General features: G+C 38.8%; 1 protein-coding gene across 1 annotated transcript in view; it reads left to right on the plus strand.

The window, feature by feature from the left end:
- LOC140246538 (TBC1 domain family member 2B-like) overlaps window positions 1–23,143 on the plus strand; it is a 58,516-nt gene extending 35,373 nt beyond the window's left edge. Inside the window, exons 16-32 of the mRNA XM_072325881.1 lie at window positions 1,587–1,686; window positions 3,343–3,528; window positions 3,947–4,053; window positions 6,200–6,285; window positions 7,023–7,140; window positions 8,473–8,587; window positions 11,820–11,906; window positions 12,839–12,903; window positions 15,308–15,383; window positions 15,816–15,911; window positions 16,669–16,734; window positions 17,912–17,970; window positions 18,721–18,864; window positions 19,895–19,961; window positions 20,644–20,823; window positions 21,144–21,221; window positions 22,995–23,143. Of these exons, the coding sequence (XP_072181982.1) occupies window positions 1,587–1,686; window positions 3,343–3,528; window positions 3,947–4,053; window positions 6,200–6,285; window positions 7,023–7,140; window positions 8,473–8,587; window positions 11,820–11,906; window positions 12,839–12,903; window positions 15,308–15,383; window positions 15,816–15,911; window positions 16,669–16,734; window positions 17,912–17,970; window positions 18,721–18,864; window positions 19,895–19,961; window positions 20,644–20,823; window positions 21,144–21,221; window positions 22,995–23,123 (1,759 nt within the window). The 3' untranslated portion in view covers window positions 23,124–23,143. The remainder of the gene's footprint in view (window positions 1–1,586; window positions 1,687–3,342; window positions 3,529–3,946; window positions 4,054–6,199; window positions 6,286–7,022; window positions 7,141–8,472; window positions 8,588–11,819; window positions 11,907–12,838; window positions 12,904–15,307; window positions 15,384–15,815; window positions 15,912–16,668; window positions 16,735–17,911; window positions 17,971–18,720; window positions 18,865–19,894; window positions 19,962–20,643; window positions 20,824–21,143; window positions 21,222–22,994) is intronic.
- Window positions 23,144–27,950: the final 4,807 nt, after the last annotated feature.

Here is a 27,950-nt window from a genome sequence, read left to right on the forward strand (position 1 = left end):
ACTCTGCAACACGCAATGCTCTCGCCGCGATGCTCTATGACTTTTTTCTTTCGAGTTTCCCGCACATTTTGACACCAAATTTGTGACGCCCGGGGGTACGGTTCTGAAGTTACATAACTTTTTGTACATGCACGTGAGGCCGAAAATGGCTCAAAAATGTGATTTTGTGTACAAAGTCAAAGCAAATTGAGTTTTTTCACATGGTTCATATAAATATGCTTACTTTTACTCTCAATGGCTAAAATTAATTTGTTTTAGTAGTGTTATGCTTCAAAAAGGGTCTGCCACAAATTTTGTAAAAAAAAAACAACAAAAACAAAAGGTCCAAAAAACAGAGAAATACATAAGAAATTCATAAAACAATAAAAAAGATAAGAAATTAATTTTGATACCAAATTTTTTTTCAAGTACATTTGCTAAGAATGCCACTAAGAATAATTAGACCAAAAATGAGCACTTTTGGAGCTTTCTTTACTGATTTAGATCAAAGAGTCTGATTTCTCGCATAAATTAGCATAATTAATCAAAATGAAATTAAAGAAGATTATTTTGTAAAATTTGAATATACAATCTTGTAGATTACATCGCACACTACCATTGTGCAAATTTTCGCAGCGATCGCGCGATCCACGGCCGAGATCTTAAGGGGGGGCCCTTTAGCCCCCCCCCCCCCCCCCCCCCCAGTCTTTCGAGCTACCAAAATAGCCCAGTCTTTTTAGGGTTAACCCAGTCAAATGGGGTTTTCTGCAAAATATAGGTAAGATGTTATGTTTTTAGACCATGAAATAGCACTCAGAAAGTTTAATCATATTGAAAGTTATCAGTTCGGAAATCTGATTGTATTTTTTACCCTTTGACATACTGACTGTACATAGTTAGGCACAGAAATACTCCGGAAGCACTTTGTCGTATGCCCCTGTGAGCATGTTCATACAGAGTCACCGATCCCCTCCCCCCTCCCCACAACTCAACTTTACTTCAAATTTGAATATGTTTGTATCAAGACCTGTCTATTGTACTGTGATTGTATCATGTTTCAACAGGCTGTTGTGCAGTGAAATGTCAAATTTTAGTAGAGGCTATGTTCATAGATGCTTCTTTTTTTTTTTTTTTTTCAATGGAGATTGATATGATTAACTCTTTTCGGCCAGAACCTTCTGCAGGCATTGTCAGAACATTTGCTTGTTGGTAAGAAGACATACAAACTGAATTATCAAGAATGATAAACCAATTTGAAAACAAACTGAAACACGTAGGGCCTACTCTTGCATGTGTGTGCTTTGGAGCATTTAGCCCGTTGAGGACGTTTTGGTTTTGCCACAACACATATTTTCCATAGACACTTGCCAGAGTATACTCAACGGGTTAAAATGAAATGTATGTGTTTCTTTTCCTGGCTCATGACCATCCCAGAAAGAGCCTTCTTGACAAATTAGCCTCTGTCAATATATCATCTATTTAATAGTGTAAAAACCATGTCACATTGTGTGAATTTACCACATTTAAAATTTGCCCTCCAGTTGCCAAAAGTATATTTTTACAGTTTCCGGCCTCATTTCTTGGTTTGTTTGTTTGTTTGTTTTCAGATCTTGTGAAAAAGAAGTGCAAGAATTAAAGGAGCAGATCAACATGTTTCAAGACCTGATACAGGCAAAGGATGAAATTGTTGTGTCTCTTACTATGAGGGTGAGTCTCTTAGACTTTGTTTAATAGTCTTCAAGAAAAGGAGTACTAGTAGCAGCTTAACCATTACTCTTGTTTACCCTTTGGCCCGAATTCAGGAAGATGGTCTAAATTTAAACCATGGTTTATGTAAATTTCTTCTGCGTAGATATGATTGACAGATTTGCGTACGCTAACAGGCATCCAGTAAAAAAACATGCATTTATGCGCGCATGTATTGGTACGCCTATTTAACGCTTATTTTAGACCATGGTCTACATTGTAAATTTGTACCATGGTCTAAGTTTAAACCACCTTCGTGAATTCGGGCCTTTATGTCCCTCAACAGATGTAAGTCATGCAGTGATTTAATTTACCATTGCAAATTTTGGTTATCCATGTAATGTTTTTTGATAGACCAGTGTAGTTAGTGATGGTTCAAATTACCTTGAATTTAAACCATAAAAATAATGAAGATGCAATCTTGACATCTCCCACTTACGAAATCCCACTTGCTCTTATGCTAGCAAGCTTCCAGGAATGCTCAGAATGTTCTTGGATGGCAATGTGTAAAGAAACCATTCAGGGGCTGTCATTCAATCCTTAAAGGCTTACAATCGTGGCGAGTGGTTTGTGCGGCATGGAGACGAACGCAACATGCTGCCTCCCCCATTCTGTATCAAATGTAGTGACCCCGAATGAGAATAGCGCTGCCTCAATGGGTCAGTGAACAACACTCAAGACTACAAGAGTTCTGTGCTACAAATCTCCTGCCCCAAAATGGCTGTCCGAGCGAGCCACGAGAGCTTCCGAATGGACGCACACTCTCAGTGCGCATGCGCATGAAGAGATGCCAAAAGAGCCACGCGTCTTCTGTCCTCTCTCCTCCAATCACCGCAGCTCGCCGTCACAATGTTTGTGTATGATGCGTACACACACACACGCACACACACACGTGTCTCAGTGGCAGTATTGTCCCACACGTTTATGGATATAGCACCGAGTGTGGCATTGCGCAATTGCATGCACAAACTTTGGTCGTTCGGGAGTGTACGTACCATTAGGGATGACAATCGTCCGACTATAACTGTAAGTTCGGCTAACCTCCAGGATCAGCTCTTGCCGCCTTAACTTTGACACGACGAATCTTATCATCGATGTTAGCTTATAATCGATGATAAGCTCTTGCCCACATGTAACTAAGAGTAAGTCCCACTCGATGATAAATCCGCAGAGAAGGAAATTTGCGAAAAGAGGTACTGTATATATATTCGGGAGGTTGACTTGAAAGCTAAATGAAATGAGGAGTTCATGGAGAGGTCATGCTTACCTTCAAGTTGTGTCTACGTGATGCTTATCTACAAGTTAGAACCCCTTGCGGCTCTTGGATATAGTTTTAACCCTGAGAAATCTTGTGGTGCTTAACATTGAGTGAACTTCAAGTTAGTTTTGATACCTTTGATTGCATCCTACACTACTTAATTAACTATGAGCGTATCCTTGAAGTTAACTTAACCTCAAAGTTAAGGATCATCATCTGAGTTAACTATTAATTGCTTCTTACCATTCCATGTCTAATTCTCTTGCATTTCTCAGGCGACTATTATCTACTCGTGCCCACAATGTAGCCTGCAACTTGCTTACGATATAATGCTTGTCTCCCCTCTGTTCCATTTGAAGGTGAACGAACTTGAGAAGGCGGAGCCTCTGGTTATCAAGACGGCAACAGACTCCGCCCCCACCACACAAACTCCTGAAGTAGAGGGCAACACAAACCTGGCTGGGAACACCCCCGCTGATGTAATGGAACCTGCCCTGCCCAACTCACCGACATATGTGGACCCCATGGAATACGAACTACTGAAGGTAGAACATTGTTGGTCAATATGGAGGATGGCAACAAATTATATTCATTTATGGTCAGATTCCTTCTGTTTGCGTTTTTTACATACTCAAATAGCTGCATCACTTCTGTGATCCCTCGCATTTATCCCCAATTTGAATTATCCTTCAGCTTTATGTTAGGTTTAAGTGTATGCATGTGTGTCAAACACCAATACACTGGTGTAGGATCTGACCATCCAAGCATTGAGAATTTAGGGTTTCTGGGAGGAACACTACTGGGGCTTTGTAAAGCTCAGTCGGTAGAGCACATGGCTGGCATCCAGAGGTCTCGGTTTCCAATCCTGAAGGAATCCCATTTCCGTTGCTCATTTTTTCACTATTCTTTTCCTAAAAAGGAGTGGAAATGGTTATACACTCGTATTTCCCTTTGATTTGCCAGGACTCGGCGAGGGCGTTTGAAATGCAGAACAAGTTTCTGAACAAGGAGATCTTGGAGCTGAACCAGCTGAGAAATGACGCAGTTGTCCGGGAAAAGTTTTTATCTGAGTGAGTGCCAGTGCTAAGTGTGGCAATTTCTCTTTTTTGCTTGATTTTTCTTGTGGATTTGGTTGTTGTTGTTGTTTCTGTGTGTGTGTGTGTGTGTGCTGTGTGTGTGTGTGTGTGCTGTGTGTGTGTCTGTTTATGTATGTGTGTTTTGTTTTGTTGTTTATGTGACTGTGTTTTTTTTTTTCTAATTTAGAAATTTTTATTGGTTTTCCTAAAACTTGTAACATTACATGAGAAGTACATGTAATTACAAAAATATCAATATCTGTCGTGAATGTTTTTCTTTCAGTAGCATATGTTTGTTTGTTTGTTTGTTTGTTAGTTTTTGTAATTATTTGTTTTTAAGGGGAGGGTAAGAGGAGAGGGAGGGGGAAGAAAGGAAAGGGGGGGGGGACTGGATAAGAGTTGGTGTGGCAGGTGTGGGTTTTGAGTACACATACATGTACTGTATGCAACCGCCCCCATTTGGCAACGAAATCCAAACAAGTATGTACATCTTGTTCGGGAAGTGGTAAAGTTTGCAACTATTGTGAACCATCGTGTTTCTTAAAGGTGCATGGTCCCGGTGTTTTTCATAGTCAAATGCGTACGTGGGCGCACGGCGCAAGTTTCCTATAGAGACCTATGCTATCGACTCCTCTTTGGCGCTTACGCTTTGGCCCACTTTCCCGAGTCTGAAGAAGTCCGATTCGCTGTAGTCAGTGGTCGGATCACAGTTCGGCTCATGATTCGGCTGAGGGGGATGACAGCTTTTTAGCAAACTTCTTTTGTGATGTCATAATAACAAGCACATATGCACGCACCCTGGCATTACTACAGACTGCACGATGCGCAGAGAAGACAACGAAGGCAACGTTACTTAGCAACACCTACGCACTTTACTCTTGATGACAGCTCAACTTCGGTAATCTTCGTATCGATGCTGACGGTGATCGGCTGTATCATCAACAGCGCCCTCTACACTACCGGGACTATGCACCTTTAACAAAATTATCATGTTTGCTGTTTCCTCGCCTCTAATTTCTGATGAGCTATAAGTGTAAGATGGTGACATACCCGTATCACATAGTTTTGTATGAGTTGGCATGAAAAGTGGTTAGTAGTTGTGAGAAATTCTGACTGACTATAAGCTCAGTCCCACTTATAGAATCTTATGTTGGGTCAAGAGATACCATGGGGCAGCGCTTTAAGCCCACCAGGAAAAGCTGACCAATTGCATGCTAAGTCCCACTTATAAAATTTTTTGTTGGGTCGCGAGATACTATGGAACAGTGATTTAAATCGCACAAGGAAATGCTGACCAGCTGCATGTTCAGTCCCACTTAAAGTTTTTGTTTGGTGTGGAGATACTAAGGGGCAGTGCTTTAACCCTAACTAGGCCGGGCTATTTAGGTACTGTAGATGACAGGCTGGGGTGGGGCGCCTACAGCGGGATCGCGACAAAAATCGGCACACACATTGATGAAATCTAAAGTACCATGAAGTTAATTAAAAAAAAAATTTAATTTATGCCAAATTAGGCTAATTTATGCATAATGATGCATGAAATCAGACAATTTGGTATAAATCACAAAATACAGCTCAAAACAAGCACATTTTTTGTGTGTAAATATTCTTTTTATTGTCCTTAGCAAATGTAAGAGAAAAAATTGTGCCATCAGCAAAAATTTCTGAAGTATTTAATTGTTTTTTTGAATTTCTTAAGTATTTCTTTGTTTTTCATTTTTTTCAATATAATTTGTCTGTGACATTGTTTCGAACAAGAAAATATGCTATTATTTGATTTTTATCAATAAAACCCCCAAATAATCACACTTTTATGAAATCTGCCTGTAAGCACAGTTTGCATTGAAATTGTACACGAATTCACGTTTTTGAGCAATTTTTGGTCTGACTTGCATGTTCATATTTATGCGCAACTTCGGAACCGCATGCCCGGGCATTGCAAATTTGGTGTCAAAAGATGCGGGAGACTCCAGAAAAAAGTCATGAAACGTCGTGGCGATAGCTTTTCGCGATAGCGATAAATCGCGCGAAACGTTGAGGGGGGCCTCTTACATTTGCTATAAAGGACACTAAAAAGAATATCTACACAAAAAAAATGTGCTTGTTTTGAGCCCTTTCTTTGCCACATTTCTTTTCACAGAAAGTACATTGACCTGGAAGCAGAGTATTGTAGGACGGAGAGCAAGTACCTCCTCCTCTTGAATGAAGTCAGGGGACCACAGAGAGGTGAGGCAGAACCATAGAGGTTATATACTCATTGCCTGTAGAGGGCAGACTTTATAAAATGCCTGTGACCACATTGACGTTTTGCATACCCTACTCCGTAATGGTGGGTCTTGTCCCGCGAGCTCGCAGAAAAATTGTACAGAGCACCACTCCCTTGGCTGCTGCTTGGCTGCTGGTATGCTAGCAAAGGAGCACTGTCTGCGGTGAGGGTGAAGCCTAGCGCCTCTCTCCAAGCACTCACAGACAACAGACAAATCACCAGGGCAGTGTTATACTGTGAATAAGCACTCTAGATACAAAACTGCTTTGGGCAACATCAATCATTATCTGACCCAAATTGGCAACAGTGGTGAAGGCTAAAACTACCATGCTCAATGTTTCCTACAGACAGTCAGCATTGGAAGAAACCATTTTTTCAAGGGTATTGTAGCATGTTGATACTTGTTAATAGATCTTCTCTTGATAGTGAGTGCACACTTTGCAAAATGTTTGTGCTTTGGAATGATTTGTCATGCATTTGAATGTCATCATTCTACTCAGTCAGCATAGATAACAATTTCTTTAGTTGGTCCATCCAAAATCTTAGATTGTTTATGTTTAGAAGATGGCAATGATTTCAGTTGTATTGGAAAATATAAACGTATATTTATTGCATTCATTTATGAAAAAAGAAACGCATAGATTTCAGGTGTTAATTTATTATTGTGGCATTGCTTCTCTTTTTTTTCTTCTTATAGGTGATCGATCAGACCGAGGAGCCACCGATTCTGACGACATCGTGTCTAAACTTCTGGCTGAAGCCATGGATTCTGAGGTCAAAGCTGACAAGATTAAGTCCTACTCCCAGAGTTCAAGGTAGATTTTGCTCTCAGTATACTTTCTACACTCACCCTTGCCTAAGTCGAATCTATTTGGACAGAATAGATAGCCTCGACTTTAGAGAGAAAATTTCACTTATGAGGGACTAAGTCAATAGAATATAAAGATAAGAAGAATTGAAAAGACCTCCAACTTTAGTAGTTGATTATTTGACTTATGCAAGGTCAACTATATCAAGGTTGACTGTATTGGCTAGACTTTCCTCTGTATGTGTTTGTGTATGCACAAGGCAAGTGATTGATTGATATGATTGATTTGAATTTATTTCCACTTTGTGTTCACACAAAAAAAAGAGAAAATTAAGAAGCCAACAACAGCTGAATTACAATCATGGTTTCTGTGGTGTGGAAAATTATCTAAAATAATTCCTACTCAAAAGTGAAATCTGTTATGCAAGACATATAAGTACAATGCTACTCCATGTTTGAATTTCATAATGTGTTATTAAAGCGATCATTATCTTTAGATAAATGGTACTTCCAATGATTCTGTATCTTTCACATTCGTGGTAAATTATTGTTTAGCATCTTTCATTCTACTCGTCTAATTTTACTCTATTTGTGACCCTGCATCAGAAAACGAACACAAAGTCGCCAGACATGAAATTTTAGTTAAGACCATATTCTGAAAGAGCAGACTTTAAGCTTTAAAATGATGTATAACTCAAATCAGTATGGATTCTCCTAACCTATCTAAATATTGGAAAAAGTCGGGAAAAGTGCGAACTGAGAAAAGAGGCTCTGAAGTACGGTGTCTATTCAAGCGCTAAATCTTTACCAAGCCTTGCTGGCTGTGCGATGAATGGGACAAAAAACAGGAAGTAAACCACCAGTTAGAGTAACAAAAATGAAGGGATTATCAGATTAAATTGAAATTAAGCATGCCTCATTAACACATTCTGTCCATAATCAATGCCAACTTTCAAAGCAGTAGCATTATCCTTTCAAAGGTTATTAGAGTTGAAAGTGAAGAGTGTGTACAAGGTTTTTAAGAAATGAAAAGGGGACTCTAAAGACACACCTAATCACACTATTCTACCAAAAAACTGTTCGAGATAAACTGCTAAGAAACACACTTTCCTGCCCATTTTATGATCCCAAATTCTAGCATGATGTAGAAGAAGACTTGCTCTTTAAGAAAATATGAAAAAGTCAAGATCAGCTAGGTTGACCAATTTCACTTATTTTCAGTCCTCACACAAAATCAGTGTGTGCGACTTTTTGTTTGTTTTGTGATGCACGGTCACATTTGCTAACAATTGCCCATTCATTTCTTAGCATCTTTTCATCTTGTGTTCCCGTTTTGTAGGGAGCAGCTTTACGACAAGTACGGCTTCATCAGCGATGAAAAGAGCGGACAGGAGGATGACAACTCTCTCGTTACCCAGGCAACCAAACTTCAGAAGCGCTCCGAAGAAATCAAGGTGAGCCCTGGAGAGGCTGGTATCTTAAGAATTCAGAAGAGTTTCCTCATTTCATTGAAATGCAGATCGATCCATAGGGATGTTTTCCGAAGACAAAGTTCAAATACCCCTTCGATATTCTTCCATCTCCTTTCGAAGCCCAATACTAATCTGCCCCCCCATGGAAAAACGCAGTAACTGACATTTTTATGAATGTGTACTTTTTTGCAAAAATGAATAGTTTACCCAATGCTCTCCAATGTTAACAGGTCAGTTTTGCACAAAAAAAAATGAAAGTGACCAAAAATGCAATTTTTCACTTTTGCAAAAAGCAGTAACTGCATCCAGTTGATTCAACTTTGCAAGTTTCCCCACGGAAGAAAGCAGTAACTAACAAAGCCCACGGAAGAAAGCAGTAACTAACAATTTAGTCTAATCATTCAGACTCTGTATAGTAGTCCTTCCTGTATATTTTTTTCCCTAATACCATTTATTTTTTCTACTATTTTTTTTTTAACAATGTAAACAGCAGTTTCTTCCATAATTTAGGGGAGTAGATATAAAAAAGATTGTTTCACCAGTAACTTGACTCTGCCCGCAGGGAATCATATGACAAGTTGTAGAAAAAGCTTCTTTCTGGAGACTAGCAAACCTGGCAGACTCAGCGCGCTCAGAGTGTAGAATACACGTGCAGCTAGCTGCATGCGCGTAAATTCTGCAGCATACTGCACAGTAACTAGCTAGACACTGCATCACATCACATAGTCATCACTTGCACAGTGTTGCAGGTCTGGCACAGTCTGAGTGATCATGCCAGTGCTAACCATGCTGTCACACAGTTTCTGCGGTCCAGGCATGCCTGTAAATCTATCATGAATTGCAGAGGAAAAGTCATGGTAGCCATGGCTTTGGCCAGAACCAGAAAATCTAGATGAGCTGAAAATATATTGAAGGGAGATGAGCACTAGTATTAATGCACTGACGTTAGTCTAACGTTAGATGTAGGCCCTATAGGTTTACCCATACCAGATCTAACGTTACAGAGTAGATCTATTGTTAACTGTTTAGTGTTAGACAAAATGTCAGTAGGCCTAATCTAACGTAGGCCCTAATAGATCTAGGTCTAGCACTAACATTGGGCATAGATCTGTAGTCTAGCTTAAGTGTAATGTCAGAGTTCGACTAGGATCTAAGACGAAGAGACTTGATATTTTATTGTCTAGTCCAGGGTCATGTGTCAGGGGCAAGGCCGGGCACTTCAAAGTTCAATTAGGGTAGGTTCCTAGGCCTACGTGTACCTTATTTTTACACAGAATGCCATTCAATCGACAAGACCTAGCCTAGGTCTAGCGTTAGGTCCTAGATCTTATAGATCTAGACTAACTAGAAAGTAGAAGAACTTTACAACCTGGTGGTGGTAACAATTCTCCTCCTATGGTCATATGACATATGCAGTTACTGCTTTTTTCCATGGGGAAAACAGCAGACTCCTGGCCGTCTGCAGTTACTGCTTTTTTCCGTGGGGAAACTACCCAGAATCAAGGGTGAGCCACCGCAGTAACTGCATTTTCCTAAATAACATTTAAAAAATAACGGAAACATAGTTTTTTCCTAGATATTGTTAGACAACTAGGTATGGTGCATAATCATACCACAAAATTATTTTTGAATGTTTCTGTGTTTTTAAAGAATCTGCAAAAAACACAAAATCGCATTTATCTCAGCTCAGCAGCTATGCAGTTACTGCTTTCTTCCGTGGGGGGGCAGACTTGCTTCTGATCAGCTAAATGTAAATTTGAAGATGTTTAACATTGCAGCTGCTCAATTTTAGAGATTTTTCCTCCTTGCAGACTGAGCTCTGTGTGATGTTCAGATGTATGAACAAAAACAATAAAGCATAAAAAGGTTTGGAGAATTTCATAGCCTGAGATGTATGAACAAATATCACCATAATGATAAACTGTTGACTGAATGGTTTATTATAACGCTGCCGTCTCTTGAAAATCTTCAGTAGGGGATATCAGGTTTCTTGATCAGAGCTACATACACTGAATACTAGAGCCAGTGCATGCGAACACATCACATGCGCACAAATTTCAAATCCATGAACGGATAAGATGTTTGTGTGCGCATGCGCTGGCTGTAGTATTCAGCGTATGCAGCTCTCCCAAGGTCCTCTCGACCGAGTCACATTCAGTCATCAATTCGAACAGAAAGAGACTATTGGCAGAACCAAACGTTGCCCGAAGCCTGTTTTCAATACTTCAACTTTATTGGTAAGTCTTCTAATTGAAGAAATTTTTGGAGTTTAAGTTGACATTTACCCGCGATACTAAATCTGTCATGATCCTGAATGCTACAATGCGAAGCCCCATTACGCTATACGTATGGGGCTGCTGGTCGCAGTTAGCTATGCGTATGGGGCTGCACGCTGCTGGTCGCAGTCAGTGGTTTCGTACAATACTACCTCGCCGCCGTACGGCGGGGGCTCTGGCACGAAACCATTATTGCATGATTACTAAGACATGAGAGCACTTTGGGGCGAGTAAGTCTCACAGACAACGTACTTTAACCTGAAACACAAACTAAGACAAGGAAATTCAGGGAAACTTTTGAGGTACCAAAACTTTTTATTATCTTTAATAATCATGCACAATATCACAGAATATGGTAACATGTAGGACTGTGTATGTTCCATTTTCAAGATGGCAACATTGTTAAACAGCACCCTGTCTTGTTTTATTACAGTCTTATCAGAGAGTAATCATACATGTATTTTCATCTCATGATGAGCTTTCTTTTGTAATTTTTTTAAAAAGAATGATAAAGTTTTGGGAGAGACCTGGCTTCAGGTTTCTATTTTTTTTATATATTTTTGATGAGATAATGAGAAACCTCTTACAAAATATGAAAGAGCAATAGCCATGCAGTTCCAAGAGGAATTCAACATTTATTTGATGAAAATTGGTTTTGAAATGGCTGAGATATCCAAACATAGAAAGCAATCCTAATAAAAAGTGGGACCTACCTTTTATTAGGATCACTTTGTTTTACTTGGTTTTTGGATATCTTGGCCATTTCAAAAATAATTTTCATCGTATAAACTTTGAATTCCTCTTAGAATGGTATGCTATAATGTAATATTTCATAAATTGTTTCTTAGTATCTCACAAAAAGCTCAATCCTCATCTCCACCAATACTGTACCAGCCCTTTAAAACTTTCTTCCTGTCTTTTCCTCGCATCGATACCAGTCAAAGCGCTCGACGGCGGAGGTTTCCCGGGGAGTGAAGTGGGAGAATTATCTGGTGGCCCACCCTGAGAAGGACCTCTCCATGACAGTGAGTCATGTGACCTTTGACACGTCATGAAAACTCTTAACGAAGACACTCATTAGACACTTTCACATCAGCCTGATGTTTCGAAATGGCATGGTATTTTCAGAATCTCAAGCTTGGATTTTCGTAACCCGATGGCGAAACATCACGCTGTTTGATAATGCGAATTCAAATTAGCATGCTAATATGAAAGCTAGGCTCAAGAAAATTTCTCGACCCAGACTCGGGAAATTGCTGAAACAGCCTAATGATTTGCGAACTAGCGCGCTGTTTGATAATGTGAATTTGCCTCAAGACATTAGTGTGATGGATCCCATCTTTGCCTTGCCTATGTGACCCGATCGATGATGGGAACCAGTGTGCAAATCGCATGTGATCTTTTGAAGCCACGTGCTCTACTGAAGTTGTCAGTTATCACATTAGCTAAAAAATAATTATAATAAAAAAAAAAAATTTGGGCTTATTCTCTCTAAGATCATGTGAATAGGTAAAGAAATAGTCTGCTAGTTTGTGATCACGTAAAAAATCTTGAGCTTGGATTTTCATTGGGCTGTTGTGAAAATGTCTTTTTTGTTTCAATGAATGGAGGCGGATGCATCATGAACTCTGTCAGATATCAGTGCCATCTTTTCTTGACTTCTAACTCTCTAATTCGAATTTCATGATTTCTGTCGAGTTGTGTTTTTTATTGCAGGTGATTGACAAATTGCCCTATATCGCCGTAAATAAGCAACAAATTAATCAGCTCTCAAAATTCTCAAAGTTTATAGCGTTGAATGGATTGTCCAATTCTTAACTTTTTCTGAGCTTTTCAGTAATCTTCCTGCATTCGCTGTGCAAAATTCACATACACACGTACTTATACATGTGATATTGTAGGGAAACTCTTCCTTTAAACCTCTTTTGCTGCCCCCCCTTTTTCTTCCCCATTCCAGCCAGAGCTAAAGACACTGATTCGAGGAGGCATTCCCCATGAGTACAGGGCTAGGATCTGGAAATGGTACGTAGCTAGTGACATCATAGCCTTTTGTCAAGGCCCTCTAGCTGTAACGGGCGAGAGAGGCAAGCCCAGCTGAGCACGACAGTGCGAGGGCCTTTTGAAATCTGCTTCACACATTATTATTCATGACACATGAACCCTACTGAATAGTCATATTAAAGGTGCATAGTCCTGGTAGTGTAGAGGGCGCTGTTGATGATACTGCCGATCACCGTTAGCATTGATATGAAGATTACCGAAGTTGAGCTGTCATCAAGAGTAATGTGCGTAGGTGTTGCTACGTATTAAGTAACGTTGCCTTCGTTGTCTTCTCTGCGCATCGCGCAGTCTGTAGTAATGCCAGGGTGCGTGCATATGTGCTTGTTATTATGACATCACAAAAGAAGTTTGCTAAAGTTGTCATCCCCCTCAGCCGAATCATGAGCCGGACTGTGATCGGACCACTGACTACAGTGAAATGGACTTCTTCGGACACGGGGAAGTGGGCCACAGCGTAAGTGCTATTCAAAAGAGGAGTCAATAGCATATTAGGTCTCTATAGGAAACTTGCGCCATGCGCCCGCGTACGCATTTGACTGAACCACCGGGACCAGGTGCCTTTAACTTTGACCAATGTGCGTGTCTGTCTGCCCGAACAATGCCATGATGAAGGATGCGGGGAGCGCGCCATTCCATTGGTCGACTGGAACCCGTTAAAGGCACATGGTCCCGGTGGTTTAGTCAAATGCGTACGCAGGCGCATGGCGCAAGTTTCCTATAGAGACCTATGCTATTGACTCCTCTTTTGAATAGCGCTTACGCTGTGGTCCACTTCCTCGTGTCCGAAGAAGTCCGATTCACTGTAGTCAGTGGTCCGATCACAGTTCGGCTCATGATTCGGCTGAGGGGGATGACAACTTTAGCAAACTTCTTTTGTGATGTCATAATAACAAGCACATATTACGATTACTTTGTTTTACTTTGTGTTACTTTGTTTTTGGATGTCTCAGCCATTTCAAAACTGATTTTCATAAAGTAAACTTTAAATTCCTGCTAGAATGGTATGCTCAATACTATTTCATAAGTGGTTTCTTGGTATCTGGTAACAAGTTAAAAGCCCAATCATGTCCATCAATACTATACCATCCCCTTAAAGGTACTAGCCCACATTTGCAAACCCACGAAAATCAAAACTGCATAAAACAGGTCCAATATGACTTCAAGTACAAGTTATAACAGTAACATACCTCACCTGTTGCTCTTTGTCTATACCATTCGATAAAAGAGAGAAAATCATCGTTTTAAAATCAATTTTCAAACCGGGTCAACCCGACCCAAAATCGAATTACGAGCGCGGGCTATAGCTACATACATTGTACATGTAACACGTACGTGGACCGGAGCTAGCGAGCGTTATACGCATGCATACGGATTACGGTGCATTTTCATTTATTTTTATGAAAGTAATGGACTAATTGGAACGAAATTTTGCACAGGTGTTACTGCAATCATACCCAAACTCCATGCTAACTATGAGACCAATTGCTGCAGGTTTACAAATGTGGGCTAATACCTTTAAAGGTAGGGAATCCCATTTGCATGCCTTATATGAAGAGTTGTATAAATACAGTGGTATGTTGAAGAGAGTATCATTTTAGAAACTCCCATAAAGTATTGAAAGTGGAAGGTAGCATTTAGTACATTTTTATTGACCGTTAGATTTTGAATTGAATTTTTTTCGGGGCTCACCATAAATTCCAGTACATTACTAGGCTACCTTTGCAGACCCATGCACTGCATGTGTGTCCATCATGTATATTTTGTGAAGAAAGTTCATCGAAACTTGCAAACATTTCTATATACATTCTTGCCACACACTCTATATGTTATTACATCAGCTCTTATACTTTTGAATTTGTGTTTATAGGTAAAAGATACAGAAGACTACAGAAGGTTTGAGCATTATGTTGTAGAGGCTAAATTGATTTAATAATTCTCTGTTTTTAATTTATGATTTCCTTCTGATTTCTTCGTCATTTTATTTGTACTGTGATAAAACTGCAACCATTCTGTGTGACTGAATTTGCTTGAGTTACCAGAAAAGTCAACAGGAATATGGTGTGAGATGGCTGTTTTCATCATGCACGGCGATTCATTTTGCACGTTGAACCAAAATTAGTAGTAATGGCTTATGAGTAATATTCTGAATGGTATCCTGTAGGCTTCTGTGGAAAAAAAAAGTTCAACACGAAAGATAGTTTGTGTGGCAGTGGTTTGAAATATGCCTAGGAGATTGCGAACAGTGCCAAGTAAATAAATTTCTTTTGGAGCAGATTCCCAATGCTACCATCTGGCGATCCCAAGTCTTGTATTATCTTCACATCACACCAATCTCCTTGTTTTGTACGATTATATCTTCCCCCAGGTGTGTTGATATGCGAGTACGAAAGGACAAGGAAACGACTGGAACGGGATACTATCAGAAGTTACTAGACAGCAAGGTAACAATCCATCAATCACCAATTTTTATTTTTCTCTCGAGAAAAGTTGACCTCGGATGTGCTCTTGGTATACAACAGGAGGAATATATTTCTTATTTGTTTGTTTGTTTGTTTGTCTCCCTCAGTTGCAAAATTCTCAAACTGTTAGTGCCCATATTTGTAACAAAAAATGAAAAATGGTGACATTTTGTGTACAAAACATATGAAAAGCTGCTCAACACCTATACGTCAAGGTTCCTACTTGTACCTTACCACCCACAACATTATGTTTTACTGACCCCATCAAATGCTATATTTGTGAATTATGTGACATGAATTGTGAGTTTATTGGTTGGGGGGGGGGGGAACAATAAAACTTACATTGTACGATACATGATGCAACTGTGGTCTTATCTTTGTCATTAATACCATTTCTTTACTCATCCACGTCAGAGTTTCAGGTCCAGTCCGGCCACCAAGCAGATTGAGCTGGACCTTCTGCGGACGTTGCCTACCAACCGTCACTATGACAACCTGGAGTCCCAAGGCGTGAGTTCATCCTCTCTTAAATACCACCTTTCCTCTACCTCATCTTGTGCTGGCTTTTAAAACCTCTTTTAGGCTGAATTAAGACTACCTGTTACCTTTAACTGACAGATACATTGACAGTGAATTTTGTGTAACGACAATTTTTGTGTGGCATACTGTATACACCCACTATGTCATGTTCTATTCGGAAATTTAAAAAAACACAAAAATATTGACTCTTATCTCAACTTGAATGTCACATGCTTGTATCTCTCTGTTAATTACTCTCCTCTACGATCCTGAATCGCAAATTTTACCTCTCACAAAATTGCCATGAAGTCCTGATTGGTTGGAATATGGGATGCGCTAAATATATGGAGTATACAGTACTCATCAGAGCGTCTTTCAAATATTTGTGAAACTTTACAGGACTTCATCAAATACCCAATATTACGTAACAAGGCTAGAATTCATAACAGTCCCGTGTATTGATTATAAAGTTGGTTGAGCGAGTGAATGGATGGAAGTACAATGTAAGTGTCTTGTCTTCCTTGCTCCTGTTTCAAAAATCCTGTTATCAGTAACAGCTGCCACATTTCTTTGACAAATTTGCTCTCAGCCAATCAGGTGCAAGGATTTCAGTAGCATACAACTGCCGTAACTTGTTTTTAATAGCAAGTGAAACGGCGCCCATGACCTAACTGATCAAGTTGTGTTTGGTAACTGTTTGACAGAATAATTGATTGATTTGTTTGGCTGCTTTTAATTTGTCTCCTAGATTCCCAAGCTTAGGCGAGTTCTTCTGGCTTACAGTGTACACAACCCGGCTATTGGTTACTGTCAGGTAAGTCGTGAGTCTTTCATGATTCTTTTTCACCTCAGTTTGACTGTCTAGTAATCCTCTATTATTACACAGAGCAAAGGCTCCCTGAAATATAAGCCATCTCCTCACATTTTGATCAAGGAATATAAACGTCTCTGAGATTTTGGAAATATGTTCATCTATATTTTGAATCAATACTCTGGTGATTGTGAGTTTTATGTGATTATAGGTTTTTAGAATGATGGCATGCTTGACATTCCTATTTCCGAAATGATGTTACACTTTATGACATTTTTCAAATAGTTCACTATTTGTGAAATGATGTCACAAAGCAATTGTGACATCATCACGCATCTCTCCGCAGCATAACAGCTACCACCTGACTTCTTGCCTGTTTTTTTTTGTTTTGTTTTTTTTTTGTTTTGTTTTTAAAACGTGTAATCCATAATGAGAAACAAACATTATTCTACCTTATTTTAAGTTTTTGGTTGAAACTGTTTGCCACAGTGCTTGTAATATTTTTTGTTTAAAGGGACTGTACAGTACTGGTTGAGGTGGGGATTCATGTTTTGAACATTCCTAAGTGAGATAATGAAAAGCCTCTTATAAAATATGAAAGGGCATGTAATTTCAAGAAGGATTCAACATTTATTTGATGAAAATTGGTTTTCAAATGGCTGAGATATCAAAAAAAGTGCTAATAATGAAAGGCAACATGCCACAACTTTATTAGGATCTCTTTGTTTCACCTTGTTTTTGGATATCTCAGCCATTTCAAAATTGATTTTCATCGAATAAACCTTTGATACCCCTTAGAACTGCATGCTCTTTGACATCTCATAGAGTGGTTTCTGAATATCTCGCAAAACGTTAAAAGCTAAATCCTCACCTCGACCAGAACTGTACACACCCTTTAAATTCAAAGTTTGATGTACTGTAAAACCAGAAATGTTCATGTGCATTTTAATTTCGTGAATTCCACGAGAGCCAAGATTTGCAAAATGAAAATGCTTTGTGAAAGTTTTTGTCTACTCGCGTTTTTACGTATATGCATTGAATAGCAGTGGTAATTCACAGAAATCTCATGCCCCTAAAAAAGGCCGTCGGCTCTAATTTGTGAGAATTTCATGCCACAAAAATATCTTGCTATACAGTACGGTGATCTCTCACTGCATTATTTTTCCTTCTTCTATTTCAGGGTCTGAATCGTGTAGCTGCCATTGCCCTCTTGTACCTGGAAGAAGAAGATGCATTTTGGTAAATATCAGTAAATCTGACTGATCAATTAATCCATCCAGTGTTAGGGGAAATTTTGCTGCAGAATGTTAATGTCATTTTCGTCTTCACTGAAGTAGACTCTCTAAATTCTACTACATATCTTATATTTGAGAAAGATGAGGTGGAACTGTTTAATTTATTGAATCAGTACAGAAACCTACATGTAGTACATGAAATCTTCAATTTTCTTTTTTTTACTTTCATTGATTCTATGCCTAGAAAAATCAAGAAGGAACTTCAAATCAAAGTAAAGGAATGAAGAGTTTAATTGCAAGATGGGTTAAGCACCATTTTCAGACATTTTAAAGTGAGTCCATCATCAGATAGAGCAAAATCAAATTAATTCCTGGGATAACTCTCTTGTTGCATATCGAGGAATATTTTTGAAGTTTGTTAATATTATTAAAGATATCCCATATTTTCTTATTTCATTTTTGTTTTGGCAGGTACAATGTATACCCTCAAATATCTCAAATTGATGAGAATGGAGTTGACTTGTTTTGCAATATCAAACCTTTCAAATGTTCGTTTCTGGAATTTGACAAGTTCAGGCAACTTTTCTTGAACAGTTATGGTTACCTTTAACTTGTCTTGAAAACGGCAAGAACATGCTTTGCCAAGACGTCGAGAGTGGGTAAGCCATTTCCAGGGCCATGTACATACCCAAGGAAGAATATGTGGTTCACCGTTAAGCCCTCTACTAGCCATTGTAACTTTTCCCCTCGACAGGTGCCTGATAGCCATTGTGGAGTACATCATGCCTGTGGACTATTACAGCAAGACGCTGATCGGCTCCCAGACGGACCAAAGAGTGTTCCGAGAGCTTCTGGCTGAGAAGATTCCAAGACTCAACACTCACTTTGAGGAGTATTCGTAGGTTGCTTTCATTCTTTTTTTTTTTAGTGCCGTTTTATGATTACCTTTAATTCCATATTGTCAGCTGATAACCAGAAGGGCTTTATGACGATTTTTTTTTTTTTTTTTTTTTTTTTTTTGGGGGGGGGGGGGGTATTGACTTTAACGCGGTGAGGATGTACTGATTTTGCAACAACACTCATTTCCCATAGACACCTTCCCGAGTGACTTGTCCTCAACGGGTTTATTAGTATCGTGTTGTAGAGCTCGAGTTTCTCCACTTTATGGTGTCAATTATGGATTATTTTCATATTCAGTAAAATGTTAAAAATCAAAAGACAAGGAGCAGGGTATTTTACCTCATATTTGGAACAATACTTGTACCCACTTTTGATTAAATAAACTTTCTGTTTCATGAAAAATTGATTGTTTCATTTTTATTCATGCTCAAATCTTAGAACACAACACCGCCCTTCTGGTTCTCAGCTGAGGATATATGCATCGCCAATTAATTATTTCTTGGTTTTCTTTTCACAGAAATCAAAGCCATACTATAGATTTTTCATTGACATGTACTTTTTTTTTTCATTGATATGGTGTTTTTAAAGCGAAACTAGATAAACAAAAGTCTGCTCAGAGGCCTCATTCCCCAATGCTGTTTAAGGAAAACATTCGTACATATCAAAACCAATGTAGATTAGCATGATCTTGTCTGATATGATATGAATGAATATAATTTTTATTGAGGTCTAGAGATGTCATTCTTTGGTGCAAGTATTGTCAAAGATGCAGAGACAATTGTGCCTGTGTGAACTGGTAGATTTAAGAGAGAGAGAGAGGGGGGGGGGGGAATGAAAGATGGCCTGTATTTAGATGATTGACAGTGGTGTTGTTTCTTGATTGCTTATTGCAGTTAGCAAATACAGATACGTTTTAGCTTCCTGTTTCAGGGAAGTAAAAGTGTGTTTTTCTAAAGTTAATATTCTGCATGTACATATTGTAGATGTCAATGGAATGTTTAGTAGTCTGATACTGTGACCTTTTTCAGGATTGACCTCTCTCTTGTGACCTTCAACTGGTTTGTGACCTGCTTCTGTGACAACATTCCAGCAGAGGTAAGGTCAAAAGTCGTAGCCTCTCTCCTGTCAGCATGAACCCACAGGGGAAATACAGTTTAATTCCACTCGTATTTTGAATACCTGACACAAGTCAACTATTCTCGTGCCTAATGACATAGGGTAATCAATTAACGGCGGCTGGATACTGTTGTCATTAGCTAGTCCATTCTGTTGATAGGAGTATTTAAAAGAAGGTTTCTTCAAGCGGGCAAATACTGTAAAAGCTGTTTGATACATTCGTGTACAGATATTTACATGTACCTCTGCTAAGGGGGAGGTTATGTTTTCATTACCATTGGTTTGTTCGTTTGTCCGTGTGCAAAATAAGTCAAAAAGTTGTTAACAGATTTCGATGAAACTTGCAGGAAAGCTTGAGAACAAGACAAGTAACAGATGATTTAATTTTGGTATTGATCTGGGAATTTTTATGGATTTTATGAAGAATTTTCGATATTTTGGCAGGTGGGTCAATGAACTTGGGAATTCAAGTTGTGCATTTTTGAGGTTTTCATAATATAACGCTTTGTGTTTGCTGAATGAGCTGAGTGAGCTGTTACATTGCTATTGCAACTATGATCGACTATTTTCAAATATTACAGAGCAATTTCTGCTGTTCTTTTTTGTTTATTATTTTTTTTTTTATTTGATTGTCTGTTATATATTTATTTATTTTTTTCAGACCATGCTGCGAATTTGGGACACGGTCCTATCAGAAGGCAACAAGGTTCTCTTCCGCTACTCCCTGGCCGCCTTCAAACTCTTCGAGGACGAGATCCTCAAACTCAACGACTACCTCAAGATCTTTGCCTTCCTGAGACGGTTGCCGGAGATGCTCACTGACATCCAGCGTCTCTCCCAGGTATGTGCACCAATTCCTCTTTTTCTCCCATTTTCTAATAGTCTTTCTAGCCTCCATGAAAGACAGCAGAATGGTCAGATGGTCAGACAAGTGTTTAACTTACAGTGATAAACGAAGACATGCTTGTGGGCATGTTGCATTCATAGCTAGATCAGGTTGAATATTTTTTCGCAAGTTGTTTAATAAATTTTGCGAATACAATGTACATGTAGCATCGAACTCATGAAATTTGCGGAAATAAAAACCTCATGAAATATATACAGGATATGTAGTAATGCACTGTGTTTTCTCTTACATGTATTTTCAACTTCTTCGACCAGATCGCATTTGATGAGCTGAATCCATTCCCTAAGAGACACATCAACAACAAGAGAGCGATCCACAAGGCTCACGTAAAGGTAATTTTAATTGCGTTTGTCTTGTTACTCTCGCAAACTTGGCAGGCGCATTCCGTAACGGTAAAATTTGCTCCAAAAGATACCCTCTTCTTTTGACATTGATTCCATATCTTAATGGCTTAAAGACTAGATTACCGGTACATCAAAATTATTCTCTTTAGTTGAATGAAGACTTATATCTGTAAAGGCAATGATTTTGTAATTCATAGAAATGTGAAATGCACCGAAGGATGAAAATGTGATCTCAGTCTCGAGCAAACGAGTTAAAAAATCGCATACCAGAAGTCTTTGCTGCATCTATTTTATTATGATTTTAACTATTTAATGTTATCACTAATCTTTTTTTTTTTTTTTCATGAGCCTCTTTGTTGCTCAGGGGCAATTGTTTGTGGTGCAGGCATAATTTGCAAACCCTCAAAGTTTAACTCTTTATGTGCCACGGTGGAAACCCCCCCGTGTGCCACATAATTCTGAGACACCAACGGAGTCATACGTTGAGAAACTGATATATTTTTCAAATCAATATATTATTTTTGTTAAATTGTAGACGAAGTTAGCAAAGTTGTAGAGAAAATGCCATGCTTTGCATTGTTGTAAATTCTATGACAAATCTATAATTACTTTTCTTTCAAATGCCCAGTAGCTACATTACTGTAAATGTATGACTTTTTCACACAAAGCTGTGACAGAAAATCCAATATGAAACACTGCTTGTTAGTCATTCACCACATAAAATGCAAGCTACAGGCAAGAGGAACGGAATTGCGTGAAACGCTTTCATTGTACAGTGGCATTTGGCTATTTATCGATCGGTTTGGGCGGGTTTGTGCGTTTGAGCGAAATATGCGAAGTAGGCACGACGTGCGAACGTGGCACATAAAGAGTTAACAAGACTATGTTATAAAACACTGATAGTAGTGCTTCAGTTTTTGTTTTGCAGGGTAGTCAGTGGAATGTCTTGCTGGCATCAAAGTAGTCACACTCTTATGGTGACTTTTTTATTGCTCACCTCTACTTTTCGACTGACTCGCGTTTCTGTTTATTGGATTATCTTTCTATTAACTTGACTCTCGCTATTGTGACACTTGACTAATTTCTGTTTCGAAGGACTTGCTCTGATTCACTTGACTCTCCTTTCTGTTTCACATGACTTGTTTCTGCTTTGCGTGACTCTCAATTCTTCTAAAGTTGAGTCATTTGTGTATCACTTGACTCTCATTTCCATTTCACTTGATTCTCGTTTGTTTCATGTGACTCTGATTTCCTTTTAACTCGACTGTTCTTTCTCTTTCACTTGACTATTGTTTCTGTTTCATGTGACTCTATTTTTTTTTTTTGGCTTTCACGTGACTCTCATTTCTGTTTTATGCAACTTTTTTTTCTGTTTCCCTTTCAAGCAACAACTGGACTAGCTGGAGAAAATAAAGGCCCACAATTTCACTTGACTCTTGATTCTTTTTAACTTGACTCGTTTCTGTATCACGTGACTCTTGTTTCTCTTTCACTTGACTCTCAGTTCAATTTAACTTGACACTTCTGTTTCATGCCTTTCTTGTTTCAGTTTTGATGGACTCTTTTAATTATTCTGTTTCATGTGACTCTTGTGTCTCGTTCACTTGACTCTAATTTGCATTTCATGACTCGTTTCTGTTTCACTTGACTCTTGATTCTGTTTCATGTGACTCTTGTTTCGCTTTCACTTGACTCCCATTTCTGTTTAGCATGAATTTTGTTTCCATCTCACGTGAGGCTTGTTTCTGTTTCCCTTTCAAGCAACAACTGGACGAGCTGGAGGCGATAAGGGCGGAGTTTGTTCCTCGCCACTCCCACAACGGAGACCAGATGGCCAGCGACGGCGAAGAGGAATACGACACGATCGAAGCCTTAGGAACGACGTCCTAGTGTGGGCCTTTGTCGGAGCAGCGCCCAGTCAGCCATTCAGGAATATTGACAAACCCATTTTTATGTTATGTTTCTTGGAAAACATTTTGCGACCAAATCCAGAAAGCGCGATTTCCACGCTTGCAGGGTGGTGGCAGCCAATCAGCTGAGAGCATTTTGAGTGTTGCTATGGTTACTGCAAGTGTTGCTGCTTACAAGATGTGAAAATTTCTGTGTTATGAATTGTTTCATGCCAGTTAAATCAGAGTAGTTTGACATTAAGGCATTAATGCGGTGATAGGGTCAGTCTTCTGTCTATGAAGAAAAAGAGAGTATAACAGAAAAGGTTATACAAATGTATGATTGATGTCTTGTAGCATTATAGCTTTGTGCTCACTCAATGCATGTTGCTATTACAATGCAGTCTTTCTAGAGTTCAGCATCTGTGATGCTCTGGGACCAGCCTCATTTTGTTCAGCTGTGGCATTGATGGTGATGCAGCTGGTGCTGAGCCGGACCAAAGTCTGCTTTTTGAACCAGTTAATTCCTCCTGTTAGTCCACTGTAAGGCGAGAAGCCACCACAACATTCAGTCTCTTTGTGATATATTCAGGCAACACATTCCTTTCTTTGTGCAAACTTTGCAAGATGAACAAAATCATGTTCAATATATGTCATCACTTTTGTTATGACTGCGGCGGCACGACTATCTTAACTCATAAATATGGGTAGATTTAAAATAGGGATGCTGTATTTGATGTGACACTGTTGTGTTTGTGGAGAGCAATCTTGTTCCAATTTTTATTTTTGTAAGCCTGACTGTTGGTGGAGTAAATCTGCAATTCGTCGGTTGAGAATGATAAGGGCGTTAAGTTGCCTCTAAACCCATAGTGTTCGGAACAACTTAACGCCCTTCTCATTCTCAACAGACGAATTGATATTACTGTTGTTGTGTGATGACCTCAACTTAATCCATTTCTACCCAGGGCAGGTGTACCTAATATTACCCCTATGGGGAATCACAATGTCTGGGAGAAAGGGTAACGCTGGTCGAGATACGTGTATGCAAACAGAATAATGCTATTACAGACATTGCACGTGATTGATAAACTGCCTTTCATTGATGTAAATAAATTCTGATTATTCAGTGATTTTGGGTAATAGTCCTGATAAAAAGAAATGTCTTGGGAATACATACTCGGGTGGTTTATCATGGATATAACTCTAAAACACTGAATAAAAGGATGATTTGTCACTTGCAGTGAACGTAGCAAGATGCCAGCAAGAATGTTCAATTCAAATGTGTTGATGCCTTATCTTAATTTTTCCTTACTGTCATCAAGGTAGACAGTTTTAGACACATGATAAAAAGAAAAAAAATCGCCACCCTATAGACACAAATGTAGACTTAAAATCTGTATCTGGTTTTGATAACCTAAATGGACATTGGAAATGAGGACAAACTGACGCAGACCACATGCAGAAACTACAATTATTGTTTTTATCAACTCATGCACTGCCTGCTTTGTCTAAATCTTTAAAAGTTCTTGGGAAAATGAACTCAACTCTTGTGCTTTTTACATTAAACTTGCCTCATTAGAAGTACCCGTCAATTTTTCAACAACTCAGAAGGCTAGCAGCTTCCATTTGAACTCGATTGTATGATGTTATTTTGTTTCATAATATTCTTTTTTGTCACCATCTCAGCATTACAAGTTCAAAATTCCGTAGTCACTGAATAAAATGTAATGCAAGGAAAATGTTTTTCCGCCCATACTCTCAAACAATGTCCCAAGCAAAACAACTGCAAATGCATCAGTGATATTGGACAAATTCCAATATGCAAGTTTGTAAAATGTTGTTTGGTGTACGATACACATTTAGACTGTGTGCAATTTCAGGAACTAGTGTCCTGTCATTCCACTGGGATAATTCTTGTGTGTCTTGTCTCATGCTTTCTGAGTTAAACATCAGTAAATTCGCATTTCCTAGAAGGAGTATACATTGAAATGCCATGTGTTATAACAAGCTTGCTGTACAACAAGATGAAACCAGAGTTCCAGTGATCTCATTATAATGGTATTCTATGTATTACAGAAGGCTTGCCTAAATGAATGTGACAGTATTTTGGTAGCTACGGATCGATTCTCATTGGCAAGAAAGTTGATCCTAATCTTAATTTAAGAACAAAAATATATTGCAGCCTATGTGCTTATGCAAAGAATTTCTTTATTGTCAGTGTTTATTTATCTTTATTTTTTTTTCAGTATGCATGCATTTGTTGTGCATATCTGCAGTGTAATGCATTTTGTTGTGGTTGCTTTTGTATACCTTAATTTGCGTTGAAACGTGGATGTTTCTTTTCTGCTAGTACAATGTCAGTTACATGTGATATCATATCGGTGCCGTTCTGATATATGCGTTTTTATTTCAGGTCCCCATCCAGTTGCCCTTTGTGATTTCAATAACACATTGAAACTGTCGCGATACTGATTTGATACTGAGACACGTGGTTGGAGAGGCCCAAGGGCCATTGTTATTTTGATTGCTTTTTTCCTACCCGGCAACTTAGGGAAGCTCAACAGGGAAAACCTGACATCTTGTACCCTTGTATATTACACTTGTTTTGTTTGTTTTTCTGTTGTTTGATCATTCACTTGTATTGTCTAAAGCCCGCTGCACGCTATACGACTCAAGACTTTACGACCATAAAACCATAAGACCCAGTCTTGCGACCTGCCAACGCACACTATACGACCTGACATTAAGAGTAGGCTTTATACGTCTTTAGTACATTTTACCAATGAGTATTAAAGCGCACGCAATGCATTGCGTGCGCTTGCATTTCACTGGATCTTGATTGGCTGAAAGCCTACGACCGGTCGTAGAAATTCAACATGTCAAATCTCTATGACTGGCACTAAGACCCAGTCGTATGACTGGAAACTGGCAAGACTGATGTTGTCACACTTCCGGTCTTAAGGTCGTACGACCGGTCGGATCGTACAGTGTGCGGCGGGCTTTACAAATGCCGAATAAATGATAATAATAATAAGAGGAATAACCCGAAACAGAAACGCAGCTGGGGATTTGAATTTCATAAGACTATGCAAGTTTTCCCGAGCCTTTGCGTAGCTGATCCATTTCCCTCCTCTCCCCCCCCCCCAAAAAAAAGAAAGCATGGGAAAAGGGTGTACTGTCTTACTCTAGCAATTCCGATGCCACGAGGGTCATATGAAAATTATGCATTACCAGATCTATGTTACATTGTTTCTCAGCTTATCACATTGACCTTGAAACACATAGAAAAGATTATTATTATTATTTTTTTTTTGGAGCATGTTGCTCATGTGATAAATTTGCCACACTCTTTCGCCATCATGCTGCAGTGATGTATATTTGTATGTGCTCATCCCCTTCTTGGATTCACACTAATTTGTTGAGCCCATTGTAACTTAAGAACCCACGCTCGACCTGTATACATCGGACTCCCGTTGTAACAAAGTCCTTTGGACTGGCGGTTTTCTTTTGTTATATCGAAATTTTATTTTTACCAAACAAATAAACAATAAAAATACACAGAGCTGATAATGTTACGGCCTGAATTTTTGTTTCGTTTTAACCGGAATTTTGTTACAACCGTGTTCGTTATAACGGGAGTGCACTGTAGTTGAATGAACTTTCAATACTCCTGTGTCCATATGAAGGCAGTGATACACCCAGAAATCAGTGGTGTCTGAACAGCATCATATCTGTATGTAGCTGCCTAGAGAGCATTGTGATTCGAATTAAGAGTTTTGAGTGCAAAATGGGCTAAGCGTCATTTTCTAAGCATTTTAGAAGTATGTCCATCATTTGATTGATCAAATTGAAACTTTCTCGAGATGCTTTACCAGTTACTTGTTACATTACAAGGAAATATTCCTGAAGTTATGATAAGAAATACATGTATCTCATATTCTCCTAGAATTTTCCTCTTTTTTTTAAGCAGCTTTAATCACAAATACTTGAACTTTACGTTAATGGAGTCAACTTCTTTTACAATCTTTTAACAATCAAAGTTTTTAAATACTGATGAGAAAATAATGCTAAATTCTTGCCGAAAATTTTCAGCTCTCTTTTTTTGCATGTGAAAGTATACAGTAGAAAATATGTGTCATTAATGTTACGGGGACTCTAAAAGTGTGTTTATTAAGCCACAAATTTTGTTTCATTTTAAGCGTGTGGTGCAACTCCTCCTTTGTACTTCACTTTGAAACATATCATTTTAGAGTGGGAGGGTAGGGAAGAGTTCATGCAGGGGTTAGTTTTATAAAAGACTTTTTGCTCATAAGACACACGCATGGAGAGACTTCAAAAAATGGTTTTTACCTCTTTTACATACTGTAGCTACATATTGGCAGCTTTGAATATTCTGAGATTTACGTTAAGACTTTTATGCAATGATTTCATGTCATGGACTCATGGATCTTAAAAGTTTTGCGGGTAAACTAAAGTAAAGGTCACACCCCCTTTCATTCATTGATTTCATCAACTGTCAGCTGGGCAAGGGGTGGGGAGGATTGACTAAGTGCTATGGTAGAAACAGTTTTTTGTTGTTGTTGTTGTTGTTGTTTTTTTTTCTAGTACCATTAAAGCAACAATCATGGTTTCATTTCTTTTGTTATAGTGATGTGATTTCAGTTATGGTGATGATTTTATTCCAACTTGATCAGAGATCTGATGACACTCCAGGGCCCCACTTCTTAAAAAAAAAAAAAAAAAAAAAAAAAAATTCTAGATTGCAACTCTTGCTGGAATGGCAATTGTCATGTTAACAATGAGAATCCAGCTTCCTGATTGGCTGTTG

The sequence above is a fragment of the Diadema setosum genome, chromosome 3 (assembly GCF_964275005.1).
Source record: "Diadema setosum chromosome 3, eeDiaSeto1, whole genome shotgun sequence".
In the NCBI taxonomy this organism is placed as follows: Eukaryota; Metazoa; Echinodermata; class Echinoidea; order Diadematoida; family Diadematidae; genus Diadema; species Diadema setosum.